This window comes from Desarmillaria tabescens (genome assembly GCF_030435595.1).
Source record: "Desarmillaria tabescens strain CCBAS 213 chromosome Unknown EV420scaffold_3, whole genome shotgun sequence".
Taxonomy (NCBI): Eukaryota; Fungi; Basidiomycota; class Agaricomycetes; order Agaricales; family Physalacriaceae; genus Desarmillaria; species Desarmillaria tabescens.
Genome location: NW_026848302.1, coordinates 1,212,387 through 1,240,252, shown reverse-complemented (window position 1 = coordinate 1,240,252; position 27,866 = coordinate 1,212,387). Strand labels below are relative to the sequence as shown.

The 27,866-nt window shown below is 48.6% G+C and overlaps 11 protein-coding genes and 1 non-coding gene across 12 annotated transcripts; 7 read left to right on the top strand and 5 right to left on the bottom strand.

Annotated features, from left to right (window-relative positions):
- Window positions 1-142: 142 nt before the first annotated feature.
- Window positions 143-3,062, bottom strand: EV420DRAFT_1743637 (uncharacterized protein; the record flags this gene model as incomplete). The annotated part of the gene is made up of 6 exons (XM_060480081.1): window positions 2,469-3,062; window positions 1,164-2,418; window positions 714-1,136; window positions 440-474; window positions 324-369; window positions 143-189 (listed from the first exon to the last, which is right to left on the bottom strand). Exons 1-6 carry the CDS (start codon window positions 2,772-2,774, stop codon window positions 143-145), a joined length of 2,112 nt encoding a protein of 703 aa, XP_060337723.1. The 5' UTR covers window positions 2,775-3,062.
- EV420DRAFT_t44 lies at window positions 514-600 on the bottom strand. Its single transcript has one exon. It is a non-coding gene; the product is annotated as a tRNA-Pro (tRNA).
- Window positions 3,063-3,819: 757 nt separating the features above from the next.
- EV420DRAFT_1507348 (Zn-dependent exopeptidase) lies at window positions 3,820-5,726 on the top strand. The gene is made up of 6 exons (XM_060471364.1): window positions 3,820-4,445; window positions 4,505-4,583; window positions 4,640-4,803; window positions 4,859-5,235; window positions 5,295-5,418; window positions 5,486-5,726. The coding sequence occupies exons 1-6, from the start codon at window positions 4,209-4,211 to the stop codon at window positions 5,684-5,686; spliced, it is 1,182 nt and encodes a 393-aa protein (XP_060337722.1). The 5' UTR covers window positions 3,820-4,208; the 3' UTR covers window positions 5,687-5,726.
- A 717-nt stretch (window positions 5,727-6,443) lies between these two features.
- Window positions 6,444-9,360, top strand: EV420DRAFT_1617269 (ELMO/CED-12 family-domain-containing protein; the record flags this gene model as incomplete). The annotated part of the gene is made up of 13 exons (XM_060475217.1): window positions 6,444-6,718; window positions 6,777-6,885; window positions 6,942-7,031; window positions 7,083-7,426; window positions 7,481-7,580; window positions 7,632-7,910; window positions 7,961-7,996; window positions 8,052-8,167; window positions 8,206-8,361; window positions 8,421-8,567; window positions 8,619-8,781; window positions 8,829-9,213; window positions 9,272-9,360. 13 exons carry the CDS (start codon window positions 6,444-6,446, stop codon window positions 9,358-9,360), a joined length of 2,289 nt encoding a protein of 762 aa, XP_060337721.1.
- Window positions 9,361-9,485: 125 nt separating this feature from the next.
- On the bottom strand, window positions 9,486-12,017 carry EV420DRAFT_1507340 (methylenetetrahydrofolate reductase-domain-containing protein). Its single transcript, XM_060471363.1, has 8 exons — window positions 11,780-12,017; window positions 11,655-11,725; window positions 11,473-11,605; window positions 10,782-11,420; window positions 10,552-10,728; window positions 10,232-10,498; window positions 9,952-10,170; window positions 9,486-9,895 (listed from the first exon to the last, which is right to left on the bottom strand). The coding sequence occupies exons 1-8, from the start codon at window positions 11,864-11,866 to the stop codon at window positions 9,683-9,685; spliced, it is 1,806 nt and encodes a 601-aa protein (XP_060337720.1). The 5' UTR covers window positions 11,867-12,017; the 3' UTR covers window positions 9,486-9,682.
- A 155-nt stretch (window positions 12,018-12,172) lies between these two features.
- Window positions 12,173-12,620, bottom strand: EV420DRAFT_1636158 (uncharacterized protein; the record flags this gene model as incomplete). Its single annotated transcript, XM_060476552.1, has 2 exons — window positions 12,173-12,254; window positions 12,304-12,620. 2 exons carry the CDS (start codon window positions 12,618-12,620, stop codon window positions 12,173-12,175), a joined length of 399 nt encoding a protein of 132 aa, XP_060337719.1.
- Window positions 12,621-12,800: 180 nt separating this feature from the next.
- On the top strand, window positions 12,801-14,803 carry EV420DRAFT_1474505 (uncharacterized protein; the record flags this gene model as incomplete). Its single annotated transcript, XM_060469211.1, has 3 exons — window positions 12,801-13,014; window positions 13,066-13,540; window positions 13,594-14,803. 3 exons carry the CDS (start codon window positions 12,801-12,803, stop codon window positions 14,801-14,803), a joined length of 1,899 nt encoding a protein of 632 aa, XP_060337718.1.
- A 221-nt stretch (window positions 14,804-15,024) lies between these two features.
- EV420DRAFT_667141 (uncharacterized protein) lies at window positions 15,025-16,152 on the bottom strand. Its single transcript, XM_060482997.1, has 2 exons — window positions 15,285-16,152; window positions 15,025-15,230 (listed from the first exon to the last, which is right to left on the bottom strand). The coding sequence occupies exon 1, from the start codon at window positions 16,027-16,029 to the stop codon at window positions 15,301-15,303; it is 729 nt and encodes a 242-aa protein (XP_060337717.1). The 5' UTR covers window positions 16,030-16,152; the 3' UTR covers window positions 15,025-15,230; window positions 15,285-15,300.
- Window positions 16,153-17,367: 1,215 nt separating this feature from the next.
- On the top strand, window positions 17,368-19,676 carry EV420DRAFT_666865 (DNA polymerase subunit Cdc27). Its single transcript, XM_060482996.1, has 9 exons — window positions 17,368-17,460; window positions 17,511-17,566; window positions 17,618-17,838; window positions 17,893-17,960; window positions 18,014-18,121; window positions 18,173-18,505; window positions 18,558-18,816; window positions 18,870-19,097; window positions 19,148-19,676. The coding sequence occupies exons 1-9, from the start codon at window positions 17,401-17,403 to the stop codon at window positions 19,381-19,383; spliced, it is 1,569 nt and encodes a 522-aa protein (XP_060337716.1). The 5' UTR covers window positions 17,368-17,400; the 3' UTR covers window positions 19,384-19,676.
- EV420DRAFT_1507329 (transmembrane amino acid transporter protein-domain-containing protein) lies at window positions 19,456-21,695 on the top strand. The gene is made up of 10 exons (XM_060471362.1): window positions 19,456-19,838; window positions 19,891-19,910; window positions 19,967-20,178; window positions 20,234-20,439; window positions 20,495-20,640; window positions 20,694-20,828; window positions 20,879-21,191; window positions 21,242-21,312; window positions 21,361-21,446; window positions 21,503-21,695. The coding sequence occupies exons 1-10, from the start codon at window positions 19,646-19,648 to the stop codon at window positions 21,558-21,560; spliced, it is 1,440 nt and encodes a 479-aa protein (XP_060337715.1). The 5' UTR covers window positions 19,456-19,645; the 3' UTR covers window positions 21,561-21,695.
- A 650-nt stretch (window positions 21,696-22,345) lies between these two features.
- On the top strand, window positions 22,346-25,447 carry EV420DRAFT_666807 (uncharacterized protein). Its single transcript, XM_060482995.1, has 4 exons — window positions 22,346-22,768; window positions 22,888-23,025; window positions 23,085-24,489; window positions 24,546-25,447. Exons 1-4 carry the CDS (start codon window positions 22,473-22,475, stop codon window positions 25,245-25,247), a joined length of 2,541 nt encoding a protein of 846 aa, XP_060337714.1. The 5' UTR covers window positions 22,346-22,472; the 3' UTR covers window positions 25,248-25,447.
- Window positions 25,369-27,713, top strand: EV420DRAFT_666802 (uncharacterized protein). Its single transcript, XM_060482994.1, has 4 exons — window positions 25,369-26,066; window positions 26,129-26,374; window positions 26,434-26,716; window positions 26,772-27,713. Exons 1-4 carry the CDS (start codon window positions 25,794-25,796, stop codon window positions 27,626-27,628), a joined length of 1,659 nt encoding a protein of 552 aa, XP_060337713.1. The 5' UTR covers window positions 25,369-25,793; the 3' UTR covers window positions 27,629-27,713.
- Window positions 27,714-27,866: the final 153 nt, after the last annotated feature.

Below are 27,866 nucleotides of genomic sequence, written 5' to 3'. Positions count from 1 at the left end.
TCATCCTCCCTCGAGGCGGTACGGTATTTTGCTGTTACTTGCCAATCGCGTGCAAAATCACATGATTGACGCGGTACAGACCTTGAAGTTGTTCAGGTAGCCTGGCAAGCCGCTTTATTAGATACTCGCGGAGTTCAGAGTCCTAGTCTGTCTTCGCGTTGCTTGTACATTCCTCTTTCCCGTGCTTTGCTGAAAAAATTGAAATGGTCATGCATTGCTTGGTATAAATGTCTTAGGATCAAGTATGACAATGGGCGATCATACGACAGGCAAGTTATCTTGATGAAAGCCCAACGAGGAGAGGTAAGTAACCAGTAACTTACCGGTCCGAAACTTCGGTGTATCAAAAGCTAGTGATTCTTGGCAACTCTAAGAGTCAAAATATTAAGACTACGTTAATTTAACCAGACTTCTGAAAGTTTTTGACACTGACACTCACTGTACAGTGTATGAATAGGCTAATAGCTATATAACCTGGACTATCCGTTCAAAAATCATGTATATCACAAGGTAGGGCCTGACCGGGAATTGAACCCGGGACCTCCTCGAACGGTGTTTACAGCACCCTAACAAGGAATCATACTACTAGACCATCAGGCCACGATAGCCGCATTTTTCGGTCAGTCACCAATCCAACCTGTCTTATAAAGAGTCAGGTTTGAAAAGAGTCTATTTAAATCGTGTCAAGATGTTTTTCAACGGTAACGACATACGACTCTTCACTTCACGCTGGCCCCCACGTCTTACTGAATTCTCATCGATCATTGATTTCGACAGATTCCCTGCCGGAGAGAGCGATGCCCTCGATTTCGCCATGTTTTCCTTACCACTAGCAGCACCTCCTTGAAGCGCATTGACTGCTGCACGACCAAAAGAATAACGACCCAAGGGTGAAGTGTGAGAAGGTCTTGGTTTCGTGGGCAATGCATCTGGAGTCGTCATCGTAGTTGGAGAGCACGCGCGCTTCTCGGTTGTTGGCGTTACTCCTGTAGAGACAGGTTGACTATGCCTGGTCATAGTCTTTGCTGGGGAGTGAAGAGATGATGGACGTTTCTCAACGGGTGGTGTCGACATCGCGCGAGGAGGAGAGGACATGATTGTAGAACGAGTACTACTCCCAGGCTTCTGACGTCCGGCTGCACGTAAGAAAGTAGGTTGCTTACTGCCAGACGGAATATCCTGTGGAGGTATCATCCTGCTTATAGGAGCATAGATCGTATGACGCTTCGTTGCACGGGGGGCAGGTGGCGTAGATGAGCCTGTTGTCAGCGTTGAATTGTGAGGGCGTGGTGCTGCATCGCTTTGCACCTGAACCTCGTGTTCCTGGTTTGAGGATGCAAATCTGACGCTTTTGCACCGCTTGAGTATACCGCGCGGCAAGACAGTGCCTGTAGGAGATGGGCAAGAAGGAAGAGGTGACGAAGGAGGACGGTAGTCCGAGGCGACAGACGGCGGTTCACGAAACTCGAAGTTATTAGGATCAAGGGACTTGACCATAACACTATCATTACCGACGAGTGTCTCATCGAGCAGCACAGTTTGATCGCCTGCGACGAGTGCAAATGAATCGTCTTGTGAAGGGGCCATTGTATCACAGCAATCTGAGGGAGGCGAAAAGAAAGGTTTCTTTAATGTGTTCGCGAAAGCCCATTCATCATCGAGCGTCTCATCGGCCTGTACACTGGTGAAGCCATCGTCCAGTGGGGTCTTGACTTGAAGAGACACACATCGTGACCGCAGACTTCCAACCATGTCCTGGAGGTTCATAGATTCGTTGGCGACGCCGGCTGAATCAAAGTTAGGAGCGTACGAGGGTGTTCCCAAAAATGCAGTAGGAATGTCAGGGTATATGATGTCTTTCATTTTGTTGTCGCTTAAGGAGAGCGGCGGTGGGAGCGATTTCTGCCGCCGAATCGCTATAGAAGTGGGTGCACCAGCTTTAGAGTTGATAGTTCTTGAGGAATCAAGAGATATAGGTATGGCAAAGTGAGAATTGGAGACCATTAGAGATGGAGGTGAGGGAGGCACGTCGACGGCGTCCTCTTCAGGAGAAGGGGTGTCAGAGAAATATTTGTTCAAGTCGCGTAGTTGCAGCATCATGTCGACCACGTCGGGCTTCATGGTGTTGGCGGGAATCTGAACCGACCAGCGTTTCGTCTCGCCTTCTGTTCTGAGCGTGATTTCGCGTTCAAACACCAAAGCATCCCGATGGTACGTGGATTTGCGAATGGAGGTTCGTGTAGATGCCCGAGGAGCTGGCGGAGTAGAATCATAAACGCGATGCTTGCTTTGAAGAGATTCCTTGAACTCTTCAGGTGAGTACATCGAGCCTTCAGGTTTCCAAGCTGGCGCATCTACACATTCCGGATCCCCCCAGGGCGTGTGACCCGGTGCGATAGTTTCAGGAGAAAGATTTTCCTGGGAAACTCCATAATTGGATAGGAAAAATCAGGATAAACTAAACGTACTGCCCACTTCTTGATGCACAGGTTTTCCTTCAACATCGTACGAAGGCGGGGAGGAGTAGGGACGGTGATGGTCGCGTTATGTTCGCCCGCCTTGACGGATACGCTGAGAATTGTCGACATAGGTATCATGCATCCAGGAGGGAACGGCGGGATATTAGATTCTGAAGATACTGTTGATAATGAGTCTATGGAAAGCGACTCCAAGAGAAGACTAGTAGCATGTGCATCGACAAAAGATTTCTCCAAGTCAATTAGAGGGCTAGAGGACGTGCTTTGAGGAACCTTGTCGTCGGTAGAGGTAGCCATTGTAGTGATGGATGGAATCCGAGAGCAAGTTGCAGTGTCGACACCTCGTTGAAGATTTATCTTTGTTTGTTCTAGTGGGCACTTGATGACATTGGGGATCGACCAATATTGATATTGATGATCGGGTCGCGTGTCGTGACTGGCAGTCGTAAATAAAGCCAGAAGGCTTCGCACATCATACCGTAAGTTAATTCCACGGCTGACGTACTGGGTCTATTCAACGAAGATTCGGAGAACGGAGAACAAAGAAGTTGTGCTCCTCCACAAAAATGAATGCAAAAAAAAAATTTACAAAAAATTAAGCCACAGGACTCGGAGCCGCGCCCAAGGGCGGGACCGATAGACTTCATTGAGTTGCCTTTTCATTTCCCCGGTGATCAGTCAAAAAATAAGTGCTGAAACATGTATCACATTGGCCTTCGGGTATCGTTAATAGTCCATAAGATAGCCGATGGCGAATTTATAGCGTTCGCATACACGCACCCTCCGGCAAGGATCTGGCTCGATAAGAACGGCTTGAAAGAAGTTGGAGTATATCAACCCTAGTTGTCGGGTATACTTTCAACCAAAACAAAAGATGGATACCATTACTTACCAACTTGCCGTCAAATTAGTCTCCGTGATGTTAGGAGTGTTAACCAAGCGGTCCATGACGGAGGTTCCATAGGGCAATAATAATCCATAAATAAGCAGTAGGGCATTCCAACAAATTTGATGATTTCACGGGTTTTGCAGATCGTCGCATACGGGGATACGGAGGACTCGAAAGCACATATCTCCAACCGGTTAGTATGTAGGACAGTGAGCTTGATCTTAGATGGCGACTCTCTGGGTGGTATTCATCCAAATGACACCTTGTACGGCTACTTCCACAGAATGGACCAAATGCCGCAGGAATGCATGTGAGCTATGAAGTGGTACATATACATGAAAAGCCAGGGTCGGACGGACAAATTTATCGGTGAATTTGAATTTCGTCGGAGTGACGGAGTTTGGAAAAATCAAAGTCTGGGCGTGATGGATCATCACACACAAGAAGCCAATACCCCAATCTCCTGGTGGTCCTTACTCGAAAGCATACGGTACAGCCAGAGATGAGGATGCTTGTATTTCCATTAAATGACATGAAACAGCATGGCACTCGGTAGTTTCTTGGGTATTTCACGGTTGAACTTTCATTCGAGGCTTCGTTGCAGCAAATGGCTAGGAATCATATGGCTCTGCAGAGTGATATTTCTCTTCGTCCTCACCTTCGAATAACGAAATGAGCCTTGTGTGCGTCTCTTCACTTCGTGTGCACCCACTGCGAATCTCTTGGCTTGGCGTTATTAGAGTGCTTCTGTCTCTGAAAGATAATTGTCGTCGCATGATGTACTACTTGTAGCTACACATGGATACAATTCACTCGCATAAAAAGAAAGTGATTGTCACTTCATGTCTCCGGCTCTGTTGGGTCTTTTTATCTGTGTCGTCTTCATCATGCGGTTGCAAGTTGCAGCTTTCGCCCTCTTGGCTACTTTGGCCTTAGTTCAGTCGGCGCCTATCACCCATGACGAGATCGAAGCGAAGTCTGCTCAAGGATATCGCCTTCTCAGTATCGTAGATGGGGAAGACCCTGTATGGAAGACCGAGGATGAGAAGTTGCAGCTCATGCGCGAAGAGGTGCAATTCGTATGTTCGCTGGCTTATAATAGAAGAGCCTCTCTTAAGCCTTCGGGTCTTCTCTTCAGTTCGATGTGACCGATGTCTTTGAGCTCGAGCAGAAGCTGGCCGCCAAGGAGAAGAAGGTCACGGTGGGTAAAGCAGCTTGTGAGTCCGAGTCTGGTGTTTCTTTTTGCGTTTTGGTTGATAATTATACCCTTGAGTTCCCACTCCGTCGAAACAGTCGGAGGTAACACCTATTCTGAATACGCTCTCCATCTCCAACATGGAGAGCTATCTCGCGAGTTTGACCGCTTTCAACAACCGTTACTACACGTCCAGCACCGGGTTACAGGCGAGCAATTGGATTCTGAATACCGTTTCTGATGTAAGATCATCTGCCGGTGCAATGAAAGCTACTTTCTGTTGAACGAATATCCTAGATTGCCACCGACCGTGACGACGTTACTGTGTCAAAGTTTTCACATCGGTTCCAGCAATTTAGCATCATCGCCAAAATCCCCGGCTCTGAAGCTTCAACCCCGGTTACTATCCTAGGTTCACACATGGACTCAATTAACCTTAACAGTCCCTCTTCCTGTCGTGCACCCGGCGCTGATGACGACGGAACTGGTTCCGTTAACCTCATTGAAGCATTCCGGACCCTCATTGCTGCCGATTTCAAACCGTCGACCCCAGTTGAATTTCACTGGTACGCTGCTGAGGAAGTCGGACTTCTTGGGTCGCAAGATATCGCCGATAATTATGCTGATGACAACATTGATGTTCTTGCATTCATGGAATTGGATATGTCGGGCTAGTAAGTAAATCCGGCGGCGTTGGATTCCCATCTAAATCTCATCTGTATACTGATCCTAGTTTTGAACCGGGGACTAAAGAAGTCATGGCAATTCAGGCCGATTACATCGATGATGATTTGAATGACTTCCTGGGGAAAATAATTGACACCTACGCGTCTATCCCATGGACGATGGATATCGCCGTTCGTCGAATTGCTTTCTGCTGTTTAATCCGTTCCAAATGGCATTTATTTTTTTTTGATTTTGTAGTGTGGGTACGCATGCTCTGATCATGCTTCTTGGTACAAAGCAGGTTACCCCTCGACCTTCCCATACGAGGCAGTCACAGGTAATGACAACCCTCGAATTCACAGCTCCAGTGACACCACTAGCGTCACCGGCTTTTCTTGGACACACTCCTTGGAGTTTGCGAAAGTTGCCGTTGCATTTGTTTATGAATTAGCTGCTTGATTACGACGAGTAAACGAAGAACGCATTTATAGTTGATTTACGAGCGTGAGAGAGTAAATAGCACTGGACATGTGGTCCGGGCCGCTCAATGCCGTAATATTCCCACGACAACGGGGCTGCGCGGTCGTTCTTTTCTTCACTCCTTCATCGCCATCTCCATCCCTCGCCTGCCCTTATTCCCACAAATCCTCCATTTATTTTATTTCTGGGACGATTCGGTTCCACTGACAGCCGTATTTGTGGACACCGACGTTGTAATCTTCCGACACCTTTGCCTGACCCCGACCGGTACGTCCTGATCTCTTGTCTGATGCAATATTTTCTTTCCTGTGATGAATACGTTTTATATTTGCACGTCAGTCTGAGTGCGGCTCGCCGTACACTGGATGCTATTATCGCTTTCTGATTCTTTTTTGTTCATTTCACTTCCGATGCCTTCCACGTATACTGACAAATCCATTACACAGCAGGCCTCTTGGATACGACCGCACTCGTTTGGATATTAAAGCTATCGTTATTTGAACAGGCAAGTACTCGTACCGCGAGCTCTAGCATGTGAACACATTTTTACAATACCTTGGCATGTTCCATGAAATGATATAAAGTCTTATCCCGTTCCTTCGTCCACATTGGGCCATATCTTCAACTTGACTGAACGTTGCTGTTTCCTCTGTCGTCGATAGCTGGTGAGTTGCATGAGTGTGGCACCATTATTGCCTATCTGAATGCGACAACATCCAGCGCTCTCCCTACTGCTATGAGCAACAACGGAGGCCCTCTATCTCCGCTTCACGCAACGAATGGCGTCCACAGACCCGGTTTAGTGCCTACGAATAATGTCTCGACAGGAGAGGGTGTTACCGTTAGGGCTCGAATAGACCCTACGCTCACCGTGGACGACGTCGTTAAACAGCTCTGCGTTAACTTGAAGATTAAGGGTATATCAACGGATTATGCGCTAAGGGATGAGACAGATGAGTTGGTTACGAATGATAATCTCAGGAAGAAGATTAAGACCAAGGTCAATCTAAAGTGCGTGTCCTATCCTACCCAGTGACCTCATTACTCACCCCTCATTATTATGCATCAGACTCGTCGCTTCTCCCTCAAGAGAAGCCAAGGAAATCATCGACAAGCTCAGTATGCGTGATGACAAAAAGCTACGATTGGCATTATTTTCGTTGCAAAAATTTATTCGCGTACGTTATGTCACAATGGCTTCAAGTACCGGTTCGTATTAACGCGAAAAAACCAGGAAGAAGACTTTGCCCATCACTTTATCAACAATAATGGCCTCGCTGAGCTTGTGGATGTTATATATACGACCCATGGGAATGCTCTTGCGGTACGGATCACCCGGTTTCTTACCTATGCCTCTCGGCTCACATATCTGCAGTACGCCTTAACGGCTATGCAAAATTTAATGGAGTTAGATTATGGCTGGTCAAATCTGGACGACACATTTATCTTCAAAATTGTGCAGATTCTTTCTTCACCTCAGTCCCTAATTAACGTTTGTCGCCCTGCAACTGCAGTTCTCAAGAAACTGGTGGAAGCGGACCCTTTGACAGCACCCGGACAGATCCCGAGCACCAGTTCTCTTCCTCCAGATATCCCTGCAGGGTCAGTATATAGATATGGGTTCCATGTTGTGTTTGAGCAAATGAGAAGAGAACGGGGATTGCTTGAAACAGTTATCAACCGACTGGGAAGCGCAGATACGGCCATGGTGCAGCACAGGTGCGACCCTTGTGTTCTATTACCGCAACGAAAAGGTTAATATATCTTTATCAGCATGATGCTTATTAACTCTTTATTGGCACATGCAAGTGATTCACGCTGGGAAGAATTTATATCAGAGATGGAAAGATTAAATGTTCGCAAAGCTGTTGTTGTACGTCTCAACATTTATTCTCTTGCCGTATTTATATTCAGTGCTATGTAGCGCCTTATGTCATCACACACAATCGAGGACCTAACATCATGCATCCTGGATTTCCAGGCCAATATTATTCGTGTCACTTACCGGAAGAAGATGACGCCGGTGGATCCTCAGAACCAGCCAGCCCATGATGCAGATTTGAGGTTCATCTGGATGAGCAGCAAATTAGAAGAGCATATCGATGCAGACAATACAGTAGTCAGATGGCGGAAGCTGGGTTTTGACACCGAAGATATCGAACAAGAGTTCCGGGATGTAGGAGTTCTGGGTCTCGATTGTCTGGTAAGCGCTTCCAGCTATTTCGGAATGCCCAACTGATGAATCTGTCTCAGAAAAATTTTGTGACAAGTGATCCCGACTTTTCTAAAGTAAGCATGTTCAATTCCAAACATCAAAAATGTATCAATATATGTGTCGTGATAGGTTATTCTTGAACAGCTCAGCCGTCCTGAAAATAGGAGATGTCCTATTGGAAAAGCTTCAAACGAAGTTGTTGAGCTTTTGTCGGAACACTGGGCTATATTTGCTCCCGGCTGTATGTGTTTCCGGCTCAGTACCATTTCCGCGGCCTCATTAGTAACTACCTAGATTCCACCTCCACAACGTTTCAGCCTTTCTTTTTAGATTTTGCAAAAGCCCATTCCCTTGCCACGCATTTTTTCATTCGAATGTGGGGTGAGAGTGGTGCGGCGGCTGATGATTTCACCCGTGTCGCGGCTTTAGTCCGCAGCCAGTGCGTCGGGACGATCTTTTGCGAATGATTTTCAAATGCTGATCATAGTCATGTCACAGGGTGAAAGTTGGGCTTCGGAGCGAGAACGTTCGTCCGTGGCATGAAGTTGAGCATGACTTCCTTGAGTGTGAATACAAAGCGGTCAGGGACAGGCAGATGCAGGAGCTGGAGATGGAGGATGACCTTTTAAGCAAGGTTCCAATACGGTATGTCTGTCGCGTCACTTTTTCCTTTATGGGTCTTATTTTCGAGAACAGAAATCTTCGGGCGAAGATATACAAGGAGTCGTTTGAGTTCGTTCGGCAACAAAGAATACAGTGTTTACTACAGGGTGCATGGTTTGTCAACGCACTTCCTCCGTCTTCCCCTCCGACCAGGGAATCTCGTCGGCCCAGTAGGCCTTGGCGATTTATGCGTCTGGTACGGTTCCAGTTCTCAGAACGTTCATCAATAATTCCATTGCACAGGATAACGCTCTCAAGTACCTGCACTACGTTGACAGCGGTGTGAAGTTTCTCGTTCGGAATGGGCTGGAGGACTTGCCTGAACGAATCGAAGTTGCGGCGATCAGCGAGATCGCGACTGGGACATGCATAGCACCGCCGGGTGTCCTTCGCGATCATAATGACCTTCCCCCGACTAGTCCGACGGGACCGTCTCCGTTGTCTTTCTCCCTGCTGAGTGCTCACGAAGGCTCGCTGGCAGATCAAATTGCTCCAGACCAGTCTCGTTGGGCTGATTGGACTGACGGTTTGAACATGCTGCGTCGCGATGGTGGCCATGTTGCCTCCCAAGAGACAGCTGGTTTTGTTCAAGCACTTACGGAGATTGGTTTGAAGATTAAACTCTTGGGTATGTCTTGTTATACGGTGTATTGCGCAATCGTCTTAATTGTTTTGTAACGATACAGATTTATCTGGAGAGAAAGTCGAGATACCCAGTGGACTTACGGCTGGTCCACCGCCTGCCAATACCGATTTCTTCTTTTCAGACCTATAATAGGGGTGTACTGTGTAGCAAGGGATATTCAGGTGTTTTGAGTTTTATTGTATCTGTATTTGGATGGATTACATGTAGAATATCTGAGCAGATGTTTAATGCAGTTGGATGCAGTATGTATGCAGTTGATGCAAAGTACAATGATGTGCTAGTAAGTATGATGTTGAAATGCTTGGTGAGAATGTGGTATGCAGGAAGGAAAACGTAAAAAAACACCGGGGGTTGAACCCGAGTAATGATACAGTTAAAAGCTAGTAACGAGTGAATAGAAGAATGAAAGATACAGCAGTTGTACAGTGGGAGATAATCTTGCAGGCGACCTCTAATTGGCCTTACCATTTCCGTTGAGAAGAGATGCTTTATACTCAGCACCTGCTTGGAAGAACGGCTTGAAAATCGCGCCCGGATCGTGGAAATCATTATGTACGACGTTGACGAGGAAGCAGGTATCCATGAGATCGGATATTACCTTTCGTGAGGGAGAGTCGGCGTCATACACCTTGGCCCATTGCTGACCAAGTTCGTATGCCTCATCCTAAGAGGGCGAGATCAACCAGGAGCCCATTGGGTCTACGTGGTAGTAGAACTCACCTTCCAGGCCATGAAACTGACAGCTTCCACGATCGTAGGCTGTACGATCTCCTTCCCAGGAAACACTCCCCACGTCACGGCATTAGGTCCATCAGAATGGGTGTTAGTTCGTAAATCGCCACGCTTATTGATAACGTAGTATGTGATATTACTATCCCGCTCAATATGCGAGAGTAGAAGTGAAAGCAGAGCGGGTTGAACGAAGAATTCAAGGTAAGCCTGATGGGCGGATATCAATTCCGCTGGAATCGCAAGCGAAGCAAGGTGAGGACGGACTGACCTTCTGATAGACGTATCCGTTACTTGGGCCCCACCCGAACACTTTGTCGTCGCTTCTTACACCATCAACAGCGGGCTGTGAGTTGATGGTAAAAAATCCTAGCTCATTCATCTGTGCTAGTTGGTTCGCGATGACAGATGTCTCGATTGCCGGTGCTTGATCAGACCATGGCAGCGCGGATAATGTTCCCTTGCAAAATCTGGCGAAGAGTGTCGTCACATCTTCTAGCGATTTGGGCTCGCCCCACAGCTTGATGGCATCCTCTTTCTATATTGGCATTCAGCGGGTGTGAGTGTATATAGCGTACGAGTAATCCTCACGGTTTGCTTGATCCAGACACCGTAACCATCCAGCTCACCGTACGCGGGACTGCGAGAATCACCGAAACGACCGTTCGGGTACTCGTCCCAGTTTTCTGTGCGAGAGATGTAGGATTTTGTCCGGTTCGCCCAGAAGATTGGGCGGATTGTTTCCTTACGACGGCTGGGTGTGAGACACTGAAAAAAGAGATAATTAAACTGATCATTTTATATTCGCAGAAGATACTCGCCTGTCTCCAAGGCAGAGGCTTAATAGTCTCGACCCTCGGAACCAAATTCAGCTCTTCTAGAAGCATCTTTGTCCCCTTCTCCAGGTTCATGGTGTAGAAATGGAGACCGCGGATACCAATATCTTCCTTGAGGATTCTGCGACACATATCTGCTACCAATTTGGTCCCAATCTCTCTAACCTTCTCATCGTTGTTCTTATAAGGCTCCAATGCATCCAAGAAAGACTGAGGAATTATTGTCTTCGCCAGACTGGTCGCTCTTTGGAATCCGTTCCACGTCTGTATAGGCGCAATACCAGGAACGATTGGAATGGTGATACCGGCTGCTCGGACCGCTTTGACCCAGGCAATGAAGACCTCCACGTCGTAAAACATCTGGGTGAAAATAAAGCTGACACCAGCGTCGATCTTCTGCTTCAGATACTTTATCTCCAGGTCGCGCTCTTCAGGCGGGAGCAGTTGGTGTTGTGGGAATCCGGCGACGGCCACGTCAAAATAATCTCCATATTCGCGCCGTATGTGCGTGACAAGGTCGATCCCATGAACAAACCCACCCTCCACGGCTTCCCAGTCTTCCTTACCCATCGGAGGGTCCCCACGAAGGGCGAGGACATTACGACATCCGGATTTCTTTGCCTCCTGACGCAATGTAAGATTTTACGGCATGAAACCAAAGGTAATAGAAACGTACTCGTAGAGCAATGTCGACCTTCTCTTTGGGCATGTTCGTACAGGTGAGATGCATACAGGTCTCGATTCCGATTATTCCTTGACATGTCTTGACCATTTCAGCGGTAAGGTCAGAGGTCCGACCACCGGCATTCCTACCAAAAGATTCAGTCAGATTCCAGGCGGTTGCAACACGTTACTCACCAGGTGATATCGATGAACTCGGGGCCCAATGCCCTCATACGTTCTATACGGTCTAGTAGATTTTGAAGACCCTGCAGAGGACATAAGTCTTCCCCCGATGGAACCAAAGATTAAAGCAGACATACCTGGGCCGTCCGTGGAGGAAAGTACTCAAAGGACCACCAGACTTTGTCCTCCTTGGTGGACTGCCTTATTTTTTGGCTGATTTTCATGAGAGCGTAAGGATTTCGTTAGGAGGGGAGATGGAGGAGAGAAGGAAGGAGTAAAAAAGGCGAGTGATGGGCAGGTAAGAAAATATCCACACATTGTACGATTGCCATATCGGTACCATCGGACCGACATCGGCCTACCCTCAGTGCCACTGCAAATTTCAAAGCAAAATGTATACTCTAACTAGGGGTTTCTAGTCCAATACATTCATGAATACAACTACACCACAAGCAGCCAAGCTACCGACTGTAATGCAAGGAGGATGGTGAGTATAAAGCTTTTTCTTCTTTTCCACAACTCACTATTGGTCAAGCACCGGCCTTGTCGAGCAAGATCACACAGGTGGTGAACACGATGGCCATGACAACAGTCATGATAGCGAAATGAGGTCTTGCAGGAAGATAAGCACGGAGAGACGATGAAGAAACCCAGTACGTACTTGGGCGCCACCAGAAATGCTCGCATCCTCATCAGGTCACGACAACCGACATGGAACTCCCAGACTCCCGCCGCTATGGCCAACAATGCAGCGACAAACTGTATGATTGCGAGGGGTATCCCGTACTCTTGGGCATAACTTCCTTCATCCGATGTTGGAACCAGTCGGGCTTGCAGGATAAGCGACGACGAGAGAACAGAAAGCAGCAGCGCCAGCTTGATATGCGCAAGCATGTTTCGCTCGAGCATACAGAAATCTCGAGCAGCGCTGCCTGAATTTTCAATGGTGTTACGGGAGAATACTTGTGTCCACTGCATGGTAAAGGTATCGATAGAGCATTACGGAGCCGTACCCTATCCGGCTCTTGGCTTCAATTCGGAATGCGGAGTAGGAGGGGAAGAGATTTATGTCACGTGCTCAGACGCGCTGCCTCCAGCTTGTCTATGTTTGGCAATAATTTGGTTCGACTTTTACTATTCCCGACACGGCCCTACGGAATGGGCTTTCTCAGACGGATATTATCTCTTGGAGGCAAGAAGAGCAAGAAAAATCGAAGGCATGATGACATACAAGACCCTGGCGAGCTGGATTTTCGGTATCGACCCCAGACGGAGGAAGAAAGCGAGGCAGCAGCCAACCATCTCCTCCGCTCGTCCTCTGCCCGCTTTGCTACTGTTGCTGAAATGGACTATCATTCGCTTCCCCCTCTTCGTTCGTTTTGATTTTCTTATACATTGATGCAACTACTAATCGTTGCTGCAGCTCACCCCATTGACCATGTTCTCCGAACACCGACGGAATCAACTTGTAGTCTTGAAAGTGGAAGTCTTGCACGACGCGGTACTTACTCAGTAACAGTATACCCACGAGAACGCCATACCGGTTCATCGGGTTACAAAAGCACTGCGTCTGTGGAGGAGCTTGTGACGCCTCGTGCAGGTCGCTCAAATCATTCAAACCATCTTCCCCCAGAAGATAGTCAGATATATCGCCTTCGTTCAGACCCTTCCGTGGCAAGTCTGCTGGAATTATATGACAAAGACGGCGGTATACCTGCTCGCGCTTTCGCAGATTCGTCTCCTTCCCCACAATCGCAATCTTCTCCGCCGAGAGAGGGTCGTGCGCAATGTCGTAGGAGCGGTTCTACGTTGCGTCAGCTACTAGGAAGTCCTCTTCCCAAGGGCAGCGAGTCCGACACTTTTGAGGGAGATATCTCATGGGCCGAACGTTTCTTAGAGTAAGTTGTAAAATACTCTCCGCTAAATAAATGTTGGACTAAATATAATACAGTGAGAGAGACTCTGCTTTTTCGTCGGCATCGTCTCTCAGCATAAAAACTCCCATCCTTCCTCCCGAATTCGGGAGTCCAAGTGCTCGCGTCTACGCTGAGCCTATGCTCTCTCAAGACCATGATCGTTCCGTGGCCATTTCAGACAACCCTACCTTTTCTTCTATGGAAGTGGAACTGAGTGTACTTACTGACGCTACCTCAGCGTCGGAGCACTCAGTTGAGCCGCCCAAACCATACGAACACTCCAACCCATCGACCCCGCAGAGAGCTTCCCAGGTTTTCGATTTTCTTGCGGACCGACAGCGGCCTCATCCTTCCCCTTTCGACAATACAGAAAGACCGCTCCCAGCTGTCCCCAGTGCCCTTAGCTCCCCGTCTGACAAGAGCTCTGTCCATAGACCATCATGTTCCCAATTTTCCGACAGTTCTTATGACGCTATTTCCCTCTCATCTTGCAATCCCCCTGCTCCTTCAGAGGGTCATGGCATCTCAAGTCGCGGACGACCTCTTTCTGCTTCATTTGGCTCTTCTTCGTTGGGTAAGAGAGATCGTTCTGCCTCCCCTGCGCCACCACCAACGCCTGTAAAATCTTCACGCCACCGGCCTTCACGATATACTCCAGCCCCGGCTCTTCCTCCCCTCGTGTACGACGAATACAATCAATACAAGACTCCCAAGTCACACATAGATGACACGCAACCCACTACCGCCAAACCCCGCAAGGTCAAAGTCATCATGACAGATCCCACGACAGTCATTGTAACAGCCCCAACACCATCTACAAATAACATAGAACGACCATCATCACGCCCCATTGGGAGATCTCGCTTCAAGAAGGGCCCGAGTCCCGCTAGGGCAACTTTACTTGATCGTTCCAATTCTCAGGGATCAACTTCGGACCATTTCACAGCCCTCCCCACACGCCATAGGAAGGCCAGACGAGTTTCGATATCGTCTGCGGGGAGCGCTAGGCAGAAGGAGAATGGCACTGTGGCCCTGTCAACCTTAACTGCGAAGGCGGAGCTTCCGTTCACGCCTGTGCGTAGTCACTCGAAATCGCTCTTCCGAACGGCGGTTACTCCAGGGATATACACACCTCCAGATGATGTGGTGCCGTCGCCCGCATCGTCTACAGAACTTTCGCCCGTTGGGAAGCAAGTTATGATAGAAGCGAGGAAACAGAGAATGAGACTTGCGCCAGGACAATAGCCTTTGTGGGAGAGTACCCATGCTGTGTCATGTCATTATAGGGTTTGTTACGTTGTTATCACTATTTCTTTCGACTTTCACGCTATTTATGTTTTTATTCACGATCTTGATTATTTTGTTGCCACGAGGATATGCCACAGAACGACAAAACTCAGGCCAACATTTCCTAAAGAGACAGGAAACGGACATGTGTAAAATAAAGGTGGAGGTGACATATCTTGACTACTTTAACGTACAATAGGTCAAGGTGTGCGGCGGGGGTCGTTGCTACAGAGTCTAAAGGAGATAAATGTATGATGTATTGTGGGTTATGCTGAGATGTCATGAGATGGAGAGAAATAATACAACAAAGTAATGCCGAGACGAGGAGTAATGCAATGATGATCGTGACAGAAAAAGTGGAGATCCTAGCGGGGTATCGCGACAGCTGACAGACAAACAATAAGCTTGGTGCAGAAGAATGGATCCATGAGGCACATACCTAGGACTACGGGTGTTTACGCAGTAATGGAAACAACGCTAGACAGACCGCTTTTGACGTATCCCATGCTTCGAAGTTTCCTTCGAGGGGTGCGGCCTGCCGGTTGGCGGTGAAGGATCATCCCAGCAACCATGCGGGCGAACGCATTTGGATCGGGAGAAGAACTACGCGGGACAGGGAGGGCCCGGGCGGGTCTCACAGCCTGGGGTTTGACGATGGGAGGGCAAATAGTGGAGATACTGGGGAGTTTGACTTTTGCCTTGGGTCTGGCGATGGGAGCCATTGGAGGGAGAGTGGGGCATTGCACAAGGACGGGACGCCTGGCTTTAGAATCGTAACGGTAAAAGTGGGTATAAATGGGTTGCTTGACGTCGGAGTCGGTTTCCAGGTCTAGGTGCTTCGTGTCGGGGTTGCAGGAAGGTAATGGTGGGAGGAGACCTCGCTGTTTCGTTCGGTCACCGAATTGACCTGCGGGATCACCTTGGGCGCTGGGTGGAGGCGGTGGAGCATTGGGGCCGGCGGGACATTGGTGGCCCCTGGGACCGTGAGGAGCGAAGGGACTGACACCAATGAAGGTGCCAGACCGAGGTCGGGTGCGCCTCTGCTGAGGAAGGCCAGGCGGGAGAAGAGGCACAGGCGTCGCGTCAGCCTCAGTGGGCATATTAAAATTAACAGGGGAGAGAGGAGACGTGGCAATGGGCTTCGACATCGTGGAGTAGGAAGTACGTATGGGCTTAATAGACATTAGAGGACGCAAGTAAAAGGGCACGCAGTGCGAGTATCGATCGATGAAGATTTAAAGGCGCTGCCTCTGGATGCCCGCAGGACCATTATGACCCTTATAAAGGTGACTGGGTGGCAGTACAGGGATCTGTGGTCCCACAAAAGCCGACTTTGACAGTGCGAGATGATCCCATATAGAAACTTCAGGAAGCACAGCGTCCCTAGAATGGACGCGGAGCCTCCACGACGCTTGCGAGAACAAGGTTTGCCTACAATAGTCGACAAAAGGATTTGATTAGATTCGAAATCGGTTGCGAATCCATGTCCCAATGGGAATATGTTACGTTGCGTGTGATGGGAACACGCCGCTTTATTCTTCTATCAGGGCAGCCCCTGCGAAACACGCAAGTAGCTCGGGACATGTCCACAGCAACAAGGGGGGCTTGACGACTTGAGACTGGACCTGAACGACAGTATCTTAGTAAACAATAAAACAAGTAGAGGTCCTGCGAGGGTACTCACGAAGTGAGCAACAGTAGACCAAAGATGCCAGCAGCGCAGCTTCGAAAGTACAATGCACATCCACATGGTAATGACTACTTCCCCTGGGAATTATCCGTAGTGTCGCAGGGGTCGCAGCCTTGTTCTTGTTTCGAAGAATTGTTAATTGTCTGATCCATGATTCAGCAGGACGCACAAACGACGCCGGCATTATGCGTAAAATGGAACTTTGCGCAGGGCTGAAGGTCGGGACCTTGGTCACAAATCACGAGAAAGTGACTAGTACGCGGATCGGAAATCCCTACAAGTGCGATTTTGATTCCTTGGGCCTTGCGCTGGAATACAGGCCTAAGTAATCTTTGACTTGGAAATGCATCTCTGCATGACTCCACTCCAATAGTCTCTAGTTATAAAGTAAATTCGTTGCTTCAACGAATCGGAACAGGAAACAGACGTCAACGTACAGGACGATTACGGCGGTTGGAACACCGGATCGAAGAGCATTAGAAGAGCCGGATCGGCCTCTACTTCAGACTGAGGAAGATGTTGAACCCGTGATAAGGGCGAATCCAAGCGAAAAGGGTGCATCAGAAGTGTCCCTTATGCTCATGGCAATCCACTGTAGTATTGCGTAAGGAATGCACCATGCAAAGTGATGCATCATAGGGTGGATATCATTCCACCTCACAGAGATTTCGTTCAGTTTAGTCAGCCCAGAGGGTCGTTAGCGTTTGCAAGGAGTGGTTGAAGCCGACAGAAGTCAAGTATTGAAATAAGGTTTTCCTAGTTTTATGGTGGCTGTGATGCATCACGTGAATGGCGGGACCGTGGAAACTTCAAAGGAAACTTCAAGTAAACACACTAACAGGTTGAATATTTACTCCTCACGACGATGTCCTCCAAGGCTGTGGGCGACTTTTTGACAAAGCAGCTGCTCATCGAGAAAAATATCGCAAGTCGCGTAATTTCAACCTCTTTCTTTATTGACCACCTCATTGGCAGGTGACATATAGATCACTCAGTCGCGAATTGTCTGTGCACGTTAATGTTGCCAAAAAGTACGCGACTTCCCTGTCTTTTGATACATTTTTGACTGATAATATGCTCAGTGAACTTGCAGCATACTATGGAAAGGCTTCCATGGAAGCTCAGGACATCACTGCTACCTATGTCATATCGGGCATTTTGAAACAAGAGACGCGTCACGATGAGGCCATGGATGTAGATACGGATGAACAGGACAATGTGGACAGCGACGGATACGATGATGATGAGTCAGAGCCTGTTACGGAATGTGGGTTCACGGTGGTAGGGGAGGGCGACCTTGAATGTGCGTTCCATTTATTTTCGTGTTTTGTGGCATGCATTAACATAGCTTGGACAGCGGCGAAGATGAAATACTCTCAGATCAATGCTATTCATATCTATTCTTTGTCTCCATCTCCCATTCTGGTGCGTGATTTATGCGCCCTTCGCCACGTCTACCGCTTAGCGGCATCCTTCAGGATGGAGGGTTCCTCTGTGTACCGACTGAAAGGCTGCGACAAATCGATCTGGAGAAAGGAGAAGAGATGGCGAAGACAGTCGGGAAAGTTATGGGCGAGGATATTCCGGTATTCGCCCCCTGATTCTTTGCTCTGGAAACATTCTTATTTGTATTATAGCAGGCCAGCAGCTCGAAGGACCCTAAGATAACGAAGAAGGCGCCAGCTCCTCCGGTCGCCGGTCCTTCTAAAGTTAAAGCCAGCAACTCATTCACGGAGACAGCTTCGAAACCGAAACCTTCAGAACTGCAAAACAAGAAAGTCCAGCCTGCAAAATCGGGTACACTAGACTGGAGCAAAGCGAAACCCAAAGCTGCGAAAGAGGAGCCGAAAGATGCTAAGGTGGAAACCAAACCCAAGCAACCCTTGAAACCTTTGATGACTACCAAGGCCGACGAGAAACCCGTGAAGAAAGAGGAAACTGAAACGCTAGTCAAGAAGGCACAACCAAAGGTAGAATCATCCTGCCCTCTCTTCTTCCACGCCATAGCTCATGCGGCCTCAGAGGGGTACAAAGCGCAAGTCTGCGTCTGCCTTGATGTCTGATTCTGAAGATGATTCATCGTCGTCTCGTTCGAAACCTGCACCTAAAAAAGAGTCAGAAGTCAAATTGAAGGGCGTAGTTGTATCAGAAGACGAGGAGGACGAAGATGATATGCCAAGAATAGCCGCTCGGAAACCGTCTAGGAAGGTACAAAAAGCTGCCAAGCAAGTCGATAGTGAAGCAGAAAGAGATCTACGGGCCATGATGGACGTTGACGATGGTTTGTTTCTTTTGATCACTCTGCTACTCGTCCTTATCTTCCTGCGTGCGTAGATCAGGTCATCCGTGCCTCACGGCATGTAGAGGCTGTCAAGAAGGAAGAGGAGGAGGAAGAGGAGGAACCCTCAAAAGAAGGCGACAACGTGGATATGGCGGACGAGGCAGTACCAGCGCCCAAGAGAAAGAGAAAGGAAAAGAAGGTTGTTCCTGTTGGTCGTAATGGACTGAAGAAGAAACGGGTTGTCAAGAGCCGAGAAAGTATAGACGCCAAGGGTTATATGGGTAAGAAAATAGCTGACTTCCATGACTACTCTTGCTTATATTTATTCTAGTGACTGAAGACTACTCATCATATGAATCTGTCGATGAAGAAGAAGAGCCTCCCGTGGCGGCGAAGGCCAAATCCAAGCCATCAAAGGTTAACAAGGTCGACGAGGATAGTGACGCACCGGCCCCGAAACCCAAACCGCTTGCAAGGAAGGGGTCCAAACTGGCCGCGCCTACGAGAAAAGTGAGTAATGGAAAAACCGGGCAACAGACAATGATGTCGTTCTTTGGGAAGAAGTAGCGCATTTATCTTTATTTTCTGAGCTATGCATGTAAATACCCCGCAATCAATTTCATTTTCGTGACGTGTATGTATCACGTGCTGGGAAAATTTTGCCATGATTCATCCTCCCCACAAACACGCAGGATCCGGCAGGTAATTGCCTATCAACCCGAAGCGTACATAACAGACTACGTGCCTATCCCTTATCTTGCTGGACTGGACTCTCCTTCCATCCACCACCACGGCGTAGAATCTGGAGAGCGACTTTGAGGATTTTGAGATGGTGGAGAACTATGGCGCTGTCAATAGCGTAGTAGGTGCACCGGATCTTCCGGGAACCACCACGACCGCAGAATCCAGCGCACTCCTGGGCGAGAACCGAGACACGACATTCAAACGGGAAGACAAGGCAGACGGCCATGCAACCGTCGTGAGTTGCGTTAGTAATCTGTGTAATACCATCATCGGGAGCGGTGAGTGCCTTCATGATTGACTCTGGCTCGTGACTGACGGAATGGCGAGCAGGAATGCTCACGTTTCCCCTAGTTCGTTCTGTTCTGCGTATAAGGAGGCGTTTGATCGCTAATAAAGCCCATCATAGGCCATGGCTTCTGCAGGCATATTGCCTGGGATGATCACCTGCCTCTTCTCCGGATCTGTCGCCGCCTTTGGATTACATCTCTTGTCTTTATGTGCCGCAAAGGCACCGCACCGACGCTCGTCATTCTTTGCCGTCGCACAGCTCACGTTCCCCAAGGCCGCTGTATTTTTCGATGCGGCGATTGCAGTCAAGTGTTTTGGGGTGTCCATCAGGTGTGAAACGTCATGCCGTCTCGCCTTTCTGATCCCTTTCTCATGCGTGTCGCAGTTACTTGATTATAATTAAGGGTCTCATGCCGAATGTTGTCGCCTCTCTTTACCATGACCTTGTTGCTCCGGACGCCCCGGTTCCAGCGTGGGCATTGTCCGGCCAGAACTGGATAATGCTCTTCTCAGTCGTTCTTGTTCCCCTTGCCTTTTTAAAGAATCTACACAGTCTTAGACACACCAGTTATGTTGCCCTTTTCTCAGTAGGTGCGTCAAGTCTGTTTGCATTGCTTGTTCCTAAATTTAGTGATCTCGCATACAGCTTACCTTGTGATCATTGTGATCAAGTACTATTGCTGGCCTACCAAGAATATGCCTTCTGCTGGAGAAGTGCATCTTGTACATTTTACACCCAGCTTTGTCTCTACGTTTCCCGTTCAGGTGTTCGCGTTTACCTGCGCTCAGAATGTATGTCTTTTTACTCCAAAATTGTGTTCTTACTCTAAGTATTATTTTGATAGCTGTTCCCTCTCTACAACGAGCTCAAGAGCAATACGCAGGAGCGGATGAACATCGTTGTTGGTACATCCATTGGCACTGCAACTCTGACCTATGAAATTATTGCAGTCTTTGGATATCTTACATTTGGCTCCAAAGTTAGTCTCCTTTGATCGCTTCATTCTCACACCATTAATTAATTACCAAGGTCGGTGCCAATATCATCGCCATGTATCCCCCGACATCACTCTTCGTCGCCGTGGGACAGCTGGCTGTCGTTATCTTGGTCCTATTCTCATACCCTCTACAAGTACACCCCTGCCGGAACTGCCTAGACAAAGTCTTCCATGCAGGAAGCCCGCCGTCGACCAAGGTAATTGTCCATGACGACGACGATGAAGAGGAGAATCTTGATGAGCTACCGAGCGCCGTTATGACGCCATTGAAGCACTCTTTGCTCACTTCTGCCATCGTCGCAAGCGGCTTCACAATTGCTTATTTTGTCGACAACCTGCAAATGGGTAAGTTGCTTGATAGTGTGTTTAGATGTTTTCTTAATATCATTGATTAGTGCTTTCATTTGTTGGTTCCACTGGATCGACAACGATATCGTTCATTCTTCCGGGTTTGTTTTATTGGAAGGTCAGTCTCGGTGTATGTTTCTGGAATCACATGCTTATATTAAAATAGTTGACGCGCAACGATCCTAATGTCAAGACATTGAATCGGCTGGCCTTTGCGCTGATGATATACGGTTCATGCATCTTCATATTCTGGTATGTCTGTCCTTCGTATATGTGTTCATAACAATGATTGCTCATGGACGATGTAGCCTAGCTTTCAACATCTATCAGGTTATCACACCGAACAGTGGGGGACCCGCCCACTGAAATACGCTAATATATAGATCTACCCTACATGCATTTGTATTTTTGCTTGGAATATGCGTACCATTCTTTGATAGAAGTGAGTCTCTCGAAGCGTCGGACCTCCGGGCCTTTCGTAGCTTAAGTGAAAAGAACTAAAACTGAACGACTAAGCTATATACTGCTATATGATATAGCGGGAAGCATTTGGGTGATTTTGATATCTTCGGGATCGCGATTAATTTCCGTTTGCAGGGTGGTTGCCGCGCCTATTATTTGACTTGGCTGCTGTGAACTGGATCGTCACTAGCTCCAGGGGGAGATTTGCTAGCAATACTAGCTATGATCGTTGATTACATCAATCTTGCAGGCGAGTTCTCGGATGGGACGTGAAATGTATTTTGGAATTGAATATCTGAATATTATTTAACGAAACTCAAAATGACATTTCCTGCTCAGACTGGAAAGTACGGAGTATTCTTCAATTGAGAATACAATTCAAGGTCACGATTATAAGTGAATTCCAAGAGCAGAGCTACCTAAATACCGCTCTGGACTGTGTGGCTGGGTGCCGATACCGATAGAGATAAGAGTTCCCACGCCAACAGATCATTTACACCAGCTTGTTTTCTTGCCCTCAAACCTGATATGTCTCCACCGACTTCCATGCTGCAATTCATTTCCTGACCTTACTGCCTTCCTTACTCTCGTACTACCACCTGCTCGTCGTCAGAGCTTCCTTAGTATTCGATATGGCCACCGGTGGGTACCCTCTGCGCTCCACTGCGCTCCCCAGCGACCACCATCACTGACGCTGCGGACAATCCGTATCTTCCTCCCTTTCTAGAACAGAATATCCCTCAGTCTCGCTCTGACTCCTCCATCTCCTCGCTCTCCAGCTCACGAGCGTCTTCATCTTCGCCAGTATCGACGACCATGTCTGACGCTAATCCGGCCGCCTTTCTCGCTGCCAATTTCGATAGAAACGGCACAGTTGAATCAATCTCTGACTCTACACATTCTTTTGCCGAAGGGGACAGCCCTAGCGTGCCTTCACCACCCCCTGCCGACGTCCAGAGCGTCGATGGCGACCAACCCGTCGTCACCGACGCCATCTCTCAAAGTCCATCTCCCGACATCGACCCGCAAATCCTCGAGGCGCTTCGGAGTAAAGACAGAATATATGTTTTGAAGCTTGGGGAGCTCATGGAGGGGCTCATTACTGAGCGAAGGTGAGCGCAATCGCTTTAAGCGCTGCTGACGTCTGCGACGCACTGTCACGCGATGAACTGCCACTGCTCGAGTCTTGTCTCTACCAACGTGTGGATACTTACGTTTCTTTTATTCTAAGGGCCCGCATCGATGTCTTCCCCGGCACATCCTACCAACGATTGCTCGTCCACCGATGCTCCGCTTATTATAAGCTTGTCCCAGAAAACGATCCAGCGACCAAAGGTCTTTCCGTTTCAGCCACACCCGAAAGTCGCATGTACGTCAAATTCCGTTCTTTCAGTTTGACCAACTTCATCGGCTAATATTTGTTCGTAGCCCTCCGCGGAGACTGGCAGATCTTGTGCCTCCCGAGTCAACCGCTTCTCCTGCCTTTCAAATCATGCGGCGGAATCAGCAAGACCGCCGACAAAAGCCTCATTCGCAGGCTGGATCTGTTAATGGCGAAGATGCCGATCTATCTGATGCAGAGCCTTCTGAGGCAGGCAGCCTTGGTGGCCGCAGCAATGCGACTGGCGGCAGCGGCAAGAAGCGAATGACCATTGAGGAACGAGAGGCAGCCTACAATGAGGCTAGATCGCGTATATTTATGGACTTTGAAGAGAAGGAAAAGGACACGAGTGCAAGTTCGTCTTCGCTCAGTGTCGTCTCTGGTTCTACTTCAACGAGTGGGGGCAGTGTTGCCGACTTTGAAGATTCAGCCAGTTCTCTTGCTACCGAGAGTGAATGGTCTGCGCCTTCTATTAGTCGTGACAAGAAGCGGGCGGGTAACTCAAACCGTTCCTTGAGAGGTTCTGCGACACCCTTCAGTTCGAATGGAGCTGGTAGTTCCCGGAACTCTCGTGCATCGTCACCTTCTTCTTTTACGTACGCAAGTCTCTATGAGCCTGCTGCTCCTGGTCCACCCTACGACGGCTCACAACATCCTGTCCCGGTGTCTACGCCTGGGTATCAAGCGACACAATACTTCTACCCATATGCTCCTCCTGGGCAACCTCCAAATCCTGCTTACGTCGCCACCCCGTATTCTTATTTCAACCCCTTCCCATATGGACCTCCCGTCCAGCAAAACCCATCCGACCCTTCGTCAGGATCCCACAACGAAGTCTATTCTCCTACACCGCACGTGCCATATCCCAATCAGTATGTATGGGCTCATCCACATCCTCCGCCTGGTCCTGTACCTCTACCAGTGCCTCAGGGATCACCACCTGCGGAGGGTCCTGTCATGGTAAACGGTCCTCATCAGAATTCTCAAGCCCCAAACTCTTCTTCGTTCCAAGGATACAGTCCCCCGGTCTATATGTATCCTATGCCTGGTTATTATACACCCCAACCGGGACAACACATGCCAATAACCGCTCCTCCACCCCCCATGATAGGACAAGTGTATGATCCTAGAGTGTCTGCTGAAGGCCCATTTGGTGACCCTGACATGAATCGGCATCCAAACCATAATGGCCGAAGCGGGTATAGTAATGGACTTCGTTCCAACCGTAACGACAATGGCCATTTCAACGGCAGTGGTAGAGGCAGGATTCCCCCCCAGCCTCGGCATGCGTGGAGTTTTGGCCCAGGCATCGGTGGATATAACGGAAATGTTTCTGCAGGATCAAATGAAATTGGACCTCGATTCAATAGTACTAGAAGGCAATCCAACCATAGCAATGGGAGCTCAGGCAACTATAGATCGTCGAATTGGGATGAAGTTTCGTCTACGGCGGTAAGCTGTATTGTCAGACATCTTTCTGTATCATTCAATCTGATGATCGTTTTTAGTCGTCATCTACGACGTCCTCGTCGTCCCGGAGAACATACACATCAACGTCATCGCAACAGCAACACCCTCTTCCAGCTCGACCTGACTGGGCAGTAGGTCTGAAACCCGATCCTACACTGCACGCTACTCATAATCGCCATCATGATCACCCATCTAACAACTCCCGCAATATGTCCCCAATCTCGCCTCCTCGCAACCTGAACGGCAGTTCTCATCAGGTTATGTCTCCCCGACGGCCACCAAACAACCATCAGTCCGCGCCGTTCCATTCGAACGACTTCCCTCCCCTTTCATCGTTGTCGCCAACGGAAAAGCGCCCACCCGTGGTTGCTGGGGCTTGGACTAACTCATCTTCGACTCGATCCCTCCTCATAAACCCTGGACAAGGTAATGCGCTAGTTCATCATCCCAATAACGGCAACTCTCCCGTTGCGCAGCAGTCCCGGTTGGAAGAATCGGACCGTATGTTCGAGCGGCCGCCGCCAAGGGCCACCGAACTCTATAATCCCAAAGTTGTCAGACGTCCTACGATGTCTCATACTAATGGGAGGCAAGAGAAGGAAACCGACGGCAGACGTCGGGAACCTATACCTGGTTCGAACATCGCTGAACAGGTTCGGACCTTGACCTTGGAGGATTGCAACCTCGACGGTTCTGGACAATCAAGTAAAGAATCTTCGGCGTTGGCTATGCCGACTTAAAAGTTGTACCTCTTTTTTTCTTTGGTCTGAATCAGCGGTGCTACAGTAGTGTTGAGTGTTTTTGCTATCGAGTTTTCTCATTATCATATGTTTCTTGTAGGGGAGATGAGTGTGCGATATTACTTACAATAGAGAGGTTTGAATGTGTATCTTTGTTATCGTGAGTCTTAAGATCCGCGTCTGGAACAAGAAGAACGAAGATCCGTTGGAGGCTGTCAGAGAATTCAATCACAACTGTGGGTGATTTGTTTGTATTGTGACAATTAGGCTAATAATGTCGGAGTTGAAGTTTTCTAGTTTTCTTCCCACACAAGCATCCTCGGTTGGAGTACCGCAAGGCTGCAAGAACAGCTTTCTCCAAGTTTTGTTTTCTCTGCCCTTGAAAGTTTAGGGTGATAGTCACGAAGGAACATTTTAACCGATGGGGAACCGGGTCCTGCACATCGACATGTTCTCGTGTCCTTGGTCCTCCCGGGCCGGCGGGGTTAATAAAGTCTCGTCAGTTTCCCCAAGTTTCTCCGTACTTTCCTACGACCCAATTCTAACATGGACCCATTGTTTTTAGGCCTTGATTTATCGACTCAAGGGCTGAAGGCTGTCCTCGTCCAAGAGGACTGTGCTATCGTCCACGAGTCTGCAGTACACTTTGACCGCGACTTACCTCACTATGGAACCACAAACGGTGCTATTCGAGGCTTGGAAGGCGAGGTCACATCCCCGGTTGAGATGTGGTTGGAAGCGTACGATCTTCTTATGACCCGTATGAAGGCAGCGGGAGTCGACTTCTCTGCCATTTCAGCTATATCTGGGGACGGACAAGTAAGTGGATCTTCCATCGATGTGTGTCTCTCGTTGTGACTCTTTAATATTTTTTTTAATAGCAACACGGTTCTGTCTATTGGTCCCACGATGCCGAAGCTCTTTTAGCCAACTTGGATGCATCAAAGAATTTGTCTAGCCAGTTATCTCCGAAGGCTTTCTCATTACAGAAAGCGCCCATCTGGCAGGACTCCTCCACCACCCGTGAATGCCGTGAACTGGAGGATGCCGTTGGTGGTGCCCAAGCTCTCGCGGACATTAGTGGAAGTCGTGCATACGAACGTTTTACTGGCTCGCAAATATCTAGGGTGCGTATCTTAGTCTGTGGAAGTGACCTGAAACACTCTGACTACTTTTATTTGCGCAGATCCGTAAAATTAATAGGATGGCATATGACGCTACGTCCCGTGTATCATTGGTTTCGTCGTTTATGCCGTCTTTGTTTCTTGGCAAGATTGCACCCATTGAAATATCGGACGCTAGCGGCATGAACTTAATGGAGATCCTTACATGTAAGTGGGACGACGGGCTCATTGATGCATGCGGCGGCCCTGAATTGCGTGCAAAACTTGGACCCGAGCCAGTCGCTGGCGGAACGTCCCTCGGAACAGTAAGCCCATACTGGGTAGAAAGGTGGGGCTTCAGTCCACGTCAGTACACTCACCAGGCACTCTCGTAATTTTGATTGAATGTCATCTCTTTCAGACTGCATTGTAGCTCCATTTACAGGTGATAATCCAGCGACTGTGGTCGCTCTTTCCTTCCCGGGAGATGCACTGCTCTCCCTGGGAACGTCTACCACGTACCTGCTTTCTATCCCGCCATCTTTGACCCCCCCCAGACGGTTCACTACTTCTCACCTTTTGGCACACCCTACGACTGCCCCGGATGCTCAAATTGCAATGCTATGTTACAAGAATGGCGCTCTTGCACGAGAACAAGTGCGCGATCGCTATGCCGGTGGCCATTGGTCGAAATATAATGATCTGGTCGAGGCCGCACTTCCGGGATGTAATGGGTACATGGGTCTATACTTCCCATTGCCCGAAATCATACCCCCGGGGGTCAAGGGTGAATTCTTCTACCAGGCATCAGATCCCACAACCCCACTTAGGCTAGTCGAATCCCAAGTCCCTACTGAGCTCCACCCTCGGATGATCCTAGAATCGCAGTTCCTCTCTATCCGGTCGAGGATTGCCGTTATTCTACCGGCCAACTCGCCTCCGCTTTCACGTTTGGTCGTTTCCGGCGGGTCGTCTGGGAACCAGACCATCCGTCAGCTAGCTGCGGATCTGTTTGATATGAAGGTGTATATCAGCGCTACGAAGGAAGCTGCGGCGATGGGCGGGGCGTTGTTGGCACGGTTTGCTTGGTGGAAAGCGACCGAAGCACCGCGTGGAACATTCGAAGAGATGTGCTCTGGAATTGACGCCGGGGCATTTGGGATGAAGTGTGTTGCGATACCGAATCCTGCTGCTGCGCTGGCGTACTCGAAACTTGTTAAACCGTACGTTGCTTGTGAGGGTGCTGTGGTGGATGCTTGTGGAATGGGAGGTGTTTAATTTTTTTTTTTTCGTGTTCTCTTTTCTTCTTCCTAGATCTTTTTGAGGATACAGTGTGTTTAAATTATAATTTGGAAGTTTCAGGGTATTACAGTTGCGACACAGTTAACTATGTAATATATTATCGCTCAAGTTTTCTGCGCTGTGAATAAATGATCAAAAAGAGTTGATGCTCAAAACGGTCATCTGCTCTTGGAGAAGCCATTGCTACACTCGTAGAATTTCCTTCGCACCCTTT

What these genes read in the sequence shown, in the direction of transcription:
- EV420DRAFT_1507348 (XM_060471364.1), top strand. Translation starts at nt 4,209, where the DNA reads ATGTCTCCGGCTCTGTTGGGTCTTTTTATCTGTGTCGTCTTCATCATG. An exon ending in CACGGTGGGTAAAGCAGCTT is followed by an intron (nt 4,584 to 4,639) that starts GTGAGTCCGAGT and finishes TATACCCTTGAG; the next exon opens with TTCCCACTCCGTCGAAACAG. An exon ending in CATGGACGATGGATATCGCC is followed by an intron (nt 5,419 to 5,485) that starts GTTCGTCGAATT and finishes TTGATTTTGTAG; the next exon opens with TGTGGGTACGCATGCTCTGA.
- EV420DRAFT_1507340 (XM_060471363.1), bottom strand. Translation starts at nt 11,866, where the DNA reads ATGAAAATCAGCCAAAAAATAAGGCAGTCCACCAAGGAGGACAAAGTC. An exon ending in AGGTCGACATTGCTCTACGA is followed by an intron (nt 11,421 to 11,472) that starts GTACGTTTCTAT and finishes ACATTGCGTCAG; the next exon opens with GAGGCAAAGAAATCCGGATG. An exon ending in TCAGTTTCATGGCCTGGAAG is followed by an intron (nt 9,896 to 9,951) that starts GTGAGTTCTACT and finishes TCGCCCTCTTAG; the next exon opens with GATGAGGCATACGAACTTGG.
- EV420DRAFT_667141 (XM_060482997.1), bottom strand. Translation starts at nt 16,029, where the DNA reads ATGTCTATTAAGCCCATACGTACTTCCTACTCCACGATGTCGAAGCCC.
- EV420DRAFT_666865 (XM_060482996.1), top strand. Translation starts at nt 17,401, where the DNA reads ATGTCCTCCAAGGCTGTGGGCGACTTTTTGACAAAGCAGCTGCTCATC. An exon ending in CACGTTAATGTTGCCAAAAA is followed by an intron (nt 17,567 to 17,617) that starts GTACGCGACTTC and finishes TAATATGCTCAG; the next exon opens with TGAACTTGCAGCATACTATG. An exon ending in TCAAGAAGGCACAACCAAAG is followed by an intron (nt 18,506 to 18,557) that starts GTAGAATCATCC and finishes ATGCGGCCTCAG; the next exon opens with AGGGGTACAAAGCGCAAGTC.
- EV420DRAFT_1507329 (XM_060471362.1), top strand. Translation starts at nt 19,646, where the DNA reads ATGGTGGAGAACTATGGCGCTGTCAATAGCGTAGTAGGTGCACCGGAT. An exon ending in GAATGCTCACGTTTCCCCTA is followed by an intron (nt 19,911 to 19,966) that starts GTTCGTTCTGTT and finishes AGCCCATCATAG; the next exon opens with GCCATGGCTTCTGCAGGCAT. An exon ending in TGTTTTGGGGTGTCCATCAG is followed by an intron (nt 20,179 to 20,233) that starts GTGTGAAACGTC and finishes TGCGTGTCGCAG; the next exon opens with TTACTTGATTATAATTAAGG.
- EV420DRAFT_666807 (XM_060482995.1), top strand. Translation starts at nt 22,473, where the DNA reads ATGTCTGACGCTAATCCGGCCGCCTTTCTCGCTGCCAATTTCGATAGA. An exon ending in GCCACACCCGAAAGTCGCAT is followed by an intron (nt 23,026 to 23,084) that starts GTACGTCAAATT and finishes ATTTGTTCGTAG; the next exon opens with CCCTCCGCGGAGACTGGCAG. An exon ending in ATGAAGTTTCGTCTACGGCG is followed by an intron (nt 24,490 to 24,545) that starts GTAAGCTGTATT and finishes GATCGTTTTTAG; the next exon opens with TCGTCATCTACGACGTCCTC.
- EV420DRAFT_666802 (XM_060482994.1), top strand. Translation starts at nt 25,794, where the DNA reads ATGGACCCATTGTTTTTAGGCCTTGATTTATCGACTCAAGGGCTGAAG. An exon ending in CTATATCTGGGGACGGACAA is followed by an intron (nt 26,067 to 26,128) that starts GTAAGTGGATCT and finishes TTTTTTTAATAG; the next exon opens with CAACACGGTTCTGTCTATTG. An exon ending in AAGGTGGGGCTTCAGTCCAC is followed by an intron (nt 26,717 to 26,771) that starts GTCAGTACACTC and finishes CATCTCTTTCAG; the next exon opens with ACTGCATTGTAGCTCCATTT.